General features: G+C 51.2%; 1 protein-coding gene across 7 annotated transcripts in view; it reads left to right on the forward strand.

The window, feature by feature from the left end:
* TBC1D16 (TBC1 domain family member 16) overlaps nucleotides 1-5,077 on the forward strand; it is a 34,074-nt gene extending 28,997 nt beyond the window's left edge. For 6 of the 7 annotated variants that reach the window (XM_049812124.1, XM_049812122.1, XM_049812121.1 and 3 more), the window contains exons 10-12: nucleotides 327-506; nucleotides 1,048-1,194; nucleotides 1,721-5,077. In XM_049812124.1, coding sequence (XP_049668081.1) covers nucleotides 327-506; nucleotides 1,048-1,194; nucleotides 1,721-1,966 — 573 coding nt within the window. In that variant the 3' untranslated portion in view covers nucleotides 1,967-5,077. The remainder of the gene's footprint in view (nucleotides 1-326; nucleotides 507-1,047; nucleotides 1,195-1,720) is intronic. The other variant, XM_049812128.1, reaches the window with a different exon arrangement.
* The last annotated feature ends 1,261 nt before the right edge of the window (nucleotides 5,078-6,338 follow it).

Raw genomic sequence — 6,338 nt, forward strand, 5'->3', positions numbered from 1 at the left:
AGCTGCTTTCCTCAGCCTGAATCTCTTCCTTTCTGTCTTTTCACGATGTAGCTGTCATGGGATTTTCTTTTCACCCTCCATCCTTCCTTGTGAAATAGCTGCCGTGGCCTGTGAGCTCTGGCCTTTAATGATAGATCCAAGTATGCTCCTGGCTGTGCTGTAATAAACGGGCCATAAAGCTGGAGCTTTTTGTAAGAAAGAGAACTGTGGCCAGCTCTGCGGGAGCCCGGGTCTGGCACGCGGTGCAGGGGCTCCTCAGGATGGTGGGTGAGGGCGGCACGAGTCCTTGTGCACGAAGCAGTGGCTCAGCTCTGCATCTTTTCCAGATGTACCTGCGAGAGCTGCTACGGCTCATGCACCCGCGCTTCTACCAGCACCTTACTTCCTTGGGAGAGGATGGCCTGCAGATGCTTTTCTGTCACCGTTGGATCCTCCTCTGTTTTAAACGCGAATTTCCAGATGCTGAGGCTTTGCGCATGTGGGAAGCATGCTGGGCTCACTATCAGGTTAGAGAGCTAGCGATGGGCACAGTGCGCGCTGGGCAGCAGTGCGTCCTTTGCTGAATCCTCACCGTCCCAGCAAGTGTTGCAGAATTTCCATAAAGGCTCTTTGTAGCAAAGTCTCCAAAATAAGTAGGTGTTACAGAGGGTCTGTAACTATCAAAGAGGTTTACCTATGTAGCAGGAGGATGGAGGCCTGCCTCTCCTACTTGAGGATGTCTGGGCTTCAAAAGCAGTTTTTTTCAGAAAGTGCTGAACATCCACTTCTGAAATTCAGACTTCTTTTACACAGTTGGAAAATGTCTTTCCAAAAACCACTAGTCTGCTTTGAAAGCTGTGGTCCAAGCCTTGCTACCGCACTGTAAAGGGAAGAGACTTTGACTCAGCTGTGGTTTGGAATTCACCAATAACTCACGTTCTGTATATCGCTAGGCAAAACTGGAAGGAGCAAAAAATTTCACTAAGGACATGCTCGTAGATGGTGGGGAGGTTAAGTCAGACTTCTGCCTCTACCTGCTGTACTGCAGCCCCTGTTTTCTCATTGCAGACTGACTATTTCCACCTCTTTATCTGTGTGGCCATCGTGGTGATTTATGGGGATGATGTCATTGAACAACAGCTGGCCACTGACCAGATGCTGCTGCATTTCAGCAACCTGGCTATGCACATGAACGGAGAACTTGTACTCAGGAAGGTAAATGCCCGTGTGCTGACGTGGGCTGAGTCTCAGGTCCAAGAGATGAGTCAGAGCATTGAGAAAATCAGGCACTGATGCTACATCTTTCGCATCTTCTGTATTGCCCCGCTTGTCTGGAGCCTGGGAGGGTAGGATGCTGCTGTTTGCCTGGAAACAAGTTTTCAGAAATAAGAGATAGTTGTGGAGTGCTTATGAGGTGACGGTACAGTTGGGATAACCCTTGCAAATGCTCAGGGAAATGGCAGACAGAGCTGTTCGTCTTTGTGCCACAGTCCCCAACCCATCTCGGGCTGGGAGTGACTGCAGGCCGTGGGATGTGCGGCAGCTCCTGTGACCTGGCAGCGTCCCCAGTGCCTCGTTTAACCTTCAGGTTTGTGTTCAAGAGGGATGCTCCTTTGCTAAAGCTTTGACTCTCCTAAGGTAGCCAAACAGGAGGATGGGACAGGAGGCCACAGGCTACCCCTGCTCTCCATGTTCGTCCCCTGGTGAGGAGTAAATGACTTTGTGTCTCTCTCCCCTCTAGGCGAGGAGTCTGCTCTATCAGTTCCACCTGTTACCCCGCATCCCCTGCAGCCTGCATGACCTGTGCAAGCTGTGTGGGACAGGAATGTGGGACAGTGGCTTCATCCCCGCTGTGGAGTGCTCTGGCCATCACCCGGAGTCTGAGAGCTGCCCATATGGGGGACTGGCGGAAGTGTCTTCTCCTAAACCAGGAAGCGAAGGCAAGAGAGGCTTGAAAACACGGGACGTCTTTGCTTTCCGAAAATAGCTGTAGAGGAACAGGGTGTGACAGCGGAAGAGGGAAGGGCAGGAAGGATGTGCATAGGAAAAAATACTGAAGACAAAAATGGAGGGATACCTTGTCAAGACTCCTAAGAAGACTGAAAGGTGGAGAATGGATGAGGAGTGAAATCACTCTGCAAGGAAAGTAAATTCCAGTGCACTGGTGGTGGAACCTGAACAAAACGCATCAAACCAGGAACAGTGTTTGCATGTGTTTGGATTTGATTTTGTTAGAAACATGCTTTTTCTAGTCTTAACAAGGACTTTTTATTCTGCCTCTGGGATTGGACTGGTTAGCAACCAGAACTTTGTTACTTGCTGATGAGAAATGAGAACACTAAAGAGAGCCAAGTATAACCAGCAGCGTTTGTGGGTCAGGTGGAAGGAGCAGAGCTGTGGCAAGACCTCTGCCTGCAATGTTCCTTCATCCGGAGCATACCACACACGCACTCTCTGCTTCAACCAAAACTTGCAGCTTAGTGGCTTCTCTCTAAAGCCATAAAGACCATTTTAATTATAATCTGCCAAAAATAAAACTGCAGACTATTGGGATTGCAGGGAAGGTGTCTGCCTTGTTGGCGAGGAAGAACTGGTCACCTAAAGGTCTTGTGTCTCGCCTTTTTTTATATGGTATACTGGCTGGCATGATTTTTTTTCCATTTGTACAGAAAGTGTACAGCCACAGGTCTTAAAGCACCGCTTTTCTGTAGGCAGGGTATTTCATAGACACCTTTCAAAGTTTACTTCTTCATGACAGTACAGCAAAGCTGTTTTTCTTTATGCTGACAGCTACAGACTTTAGACACTTGTTAGTGGAAGTCTGCTGTTTCCAGTATGTTTCCCATTGTGTTTCCTTTGGCTCTTCTCAATTACTGAATATTCACTGTCCTTACCTGTCTTTGCCATAGGCTGTAGCACATACACTCCAAGTGGGCTTTAGGGTCTTCAGTTGGTGCCAGTAGTGCACCCTCTTCCCCATCCCGAAGTGAAGATGAAATCTGGTTTGTTGCAGTCATTTTTTGCTGAGCTCCATCTCTGATAATGGTTTCCCTTGAAGTATTTTTGAAAGGACAGCATGTTTCTCCTCTTGTCTTCTATAGAATTTGCCAACTAGAAGTGGAGCTGGGGTCTTGAACACAGCCGTGTTGCCAAATATCCTGACCAAGTTCAGTGGCATCCAAAGGTGTGTCCTGAGCCAGCGTTTGTGCCAAACAGAGCCAGGGTAATAGTTTCCTTGTAAAAATGAAAAAGGAGATGAAGTGACAGTGAGCTGTGCTGGCTTTGCTGCATCCCTCTTCATAGCATACGAAGTCTTGCAGCCTTTCCCGGTTGTCTTGCTCCCTCTCACTTCAACCACATTGCTTCTGTTACACAACTGTGTCTTGGTCTGGCGGGGGGGAAGTCCATGCTCACTTTTCAGCATTGCCTATCAGGCTTGTTTGTCCTATTAGCAGCATGTGTGGGAAAACCCTGTATGCTCATGCATAGTGCTGCAGTGGGTTCCTGCATCTGACAAGCAAATTTCTCTAAAAATCTTTCTGCAAGGCCTTACCCACAGCCTGTTCTGGAGCCCACATGCCCCATACCTGTTGGGAGGTGAGGCTGGCAACTGGGATGCTTTGTGTGAAACCAGCACAAACCAAGTGCACGCTGCGTTTGTAAGGGGAAGAAGACTTGACCCTGTGCAGGCACCATGCCAAAGACTGGCTGTTGTGTGGCAGAAGGACAGTTTGGCTCCTGATTTGTGTGCCTTTAATTCAGAGGATGAAAACCTTCCCCTTGATGAGAGCAATGGTGAAACCTACTACAGTGTTGCACACCTCCGGTATAGCCCAGCTTTGAGAGGTACTGAGGCTGTGAGGCTGCAGGTGTGTCCTGGGGTTGTAGGAGGTGGTGACACCTTGTATAAGGGCTGGTGGCTGCTTTGCTGTGAAACAGGGAACTCTTCAAGATTTATGATGTTTCAGTGAACAATAAAAGTTTGTGTGAGGCATTTGTGTGGTACATTGCTGTACAGGCTGGGTGCTGTACCTTATAGTCAGGGGCCAGTACTTGGCTAGACACCATCCCCACAGCTTGAGCTGCTCCTTTTGCAGCCGTACAAAGAGCCGTGTTGGGTGCTGGGTCTGCGTCGCTCTCCCCGGGCTCCACTGATTTCAGCCTGGCGACATGCAGCAGCACCTGATGTATTCAACTAGATGCAAGCTCTAAGTGGCGGTGGTTGAATTAGGGTCAGAAAATCGACATGTTAGAAAATGCCAGAAGCATCTTCCTGCAGAGCGGCTTGGTGGCACACAGGCAGGCGCCAGCTCCCCACGGGGACAGCAGGAGCCAGGCACTGCCTGCTGCCACCTGCCTTCCCGCACCAGACCGGCATCTCTGCGAGGACTTCCCACCACCGTGGCTCATCTGTCAGCGCCAAAGCAGCCGGGTGCCTCCCCGGGAGCACGGTGCGAGGAGCGGCCGGCACATGGGCAGCTCTGCCGGGCTCTGCGTGCTGGGCGCAGGGTGGGCAGACCCCACTGGGGCTCACCGGCTGCTTGCAGCAGGCTGGGAGGCACCAGCAAACACCGACCAGAAGATCCGGAGATGGTTTTGCTGCAGCAGTTGTTCCCAGCCAGTAAAAGACAATAGGAAGAGATGAAGTAGAAAATTTTGAGCATTATTTTTCCACTATTAAAATGTCATTCAGCAATGTGGAAATCACTCAGGATTTGTTTAGTTAAAGACTCTGCACGACAGTTCTCCAGCGTGTGGAAAAAGCTGGGTTTTTTGTTTGAAGCAGTGCTCAGCCGCATGGGAACACATCGCCGGGACCAGCACGCCGCCCCTCGGCCAGGTCTCCTGGGCCTGGTGTCCCCTGCGGGTCCCACCGCCAGCGGGAGATTTCAGGTGTCTTTCTACTGCAGCAGCCCTTGTGCTCACCATCGGGAGCTCCCCGAGCTCCTGTCATACGCTGACCTCCACTTTGCAATAGTCAGAGAAATAAAGAGACAGAGGTGATAACCCGGCTGCTCCCCGTTTACCAGCAGCGGACATGTCCCAGGTGTCTTGGTTCCAGTCTCAGCCTGTTCATAAACTTGTGATGCCATTATTAAATTCACACTGGATATCCACAAACTTCCAAGCTTCTTTTGGGTGGAAGGTGTGGGGACAGGAGGGTGTGTGGAGCTAGCCTGGAGCCCTCTGGCAGCAGCTGGGGTAGGGTCAGGAGCAACCTTGGGATTCCTCTGCAGTGAAAGAAAGGCAACAAGTCAAGTGTTGGACAGGACAAGGTCCTTCTGACCTGTCCCCAAGATCACCTTTTCCTTTGTGACACTCTTTGCCATCTGAAAAAAAACAAGGAACGAAAAAGAAGCAAGGCTTCTGGCCCCCGCAAAGGGGTAAAGTGGATCCTAGAAACAATGACCCTCATGTGGCTTCTCTCCTGAATCACTGCCCTGTTCATTGAATTAGCTGGAGCTGAGCAGCCAAAAATAGACCCTTGCAAAGGTAAATAGTCAGCACAAGCCTCTTTAGACTCAGCCTTGAGCTGACACATCCTTCTGCCTCCTGGTGCCAGGGGGAAGGGGAGCAGGGCAAGCAGGAAAAAAGAAAACTTGAGTCCTCGCTCCTCGCTCTGGTAACGCAACGCTTCATAATCCCAGCGGGGAGCCCATCGCCCGCATCTAGAAAGCCGAGGAGAGTGGTATGCACCATTGCAGCCCAACAACCTCCAGGGATGGGGACTCGGCCGTGCCAGCCCACGTCCCGTCCCACAATGCCTGGGCTGTGGTTGGGAACGAGGGAAGAGGGGACCACTGCCCTGCACCATCCTGGGGCCGGGAGGAGGCAGCCAGCCCCCCCACGCGTGGGTACACGGGAGGGGATCGATGAAATGGCTTCACTTGTCCCTGGCATTAAGCATTAACCACGCAGGCGGCTGAGGCCCCTGGAGCGGTGCTGGGCACGGAGCAGCGATGTTCAGCCAAACTGCTGCTGGAGTCTCCTGCACTGGGGGAGAATTTGCATTTGTGAACTGGAGCAAAGAGGCAGGTGGGTTAGCTTGGTCTTGCTTCCCGGGTATGGGGTGTGTTTGGACATGGCTGTTTGGCTGTTGTGTTCAAGGGACGCTGTCTGTCAAATGAAAAATTACAGTTCACAAGAACAAAGAGACTCACCTGAGTTATAACAAGCAGCAAAGAATTTAAAACCCAACTTAGCTTGTCCCCTGTGGGTTGGCTGATTAATCCCCATGTCTCTCTGCTTGGGTCATAAAAATAGACCAGTCTGGCCGGCTGTAGTTCATGGTCACATCCTGCTCCAGGGCGCTGGCCCGGCCCTGCCCTGCCTGTGCTCAGCACTTTGGGGAAGGCTCC

The sequence above is a fragment of the Accipiter gentilis genome, chromosome 10, assembly GCF_929443795.1.
Source record: "Accipiter gentilis chromosome 10, bAccGen1.1, whole genome shotgun sequence".
Classification (NCBI taxonomy): domain Eukaryota; kingdom Metazoa; phylum Chordata; class Aves; order Accipitriformes; family Accipitridae; genus Astur; species Astur gentilis.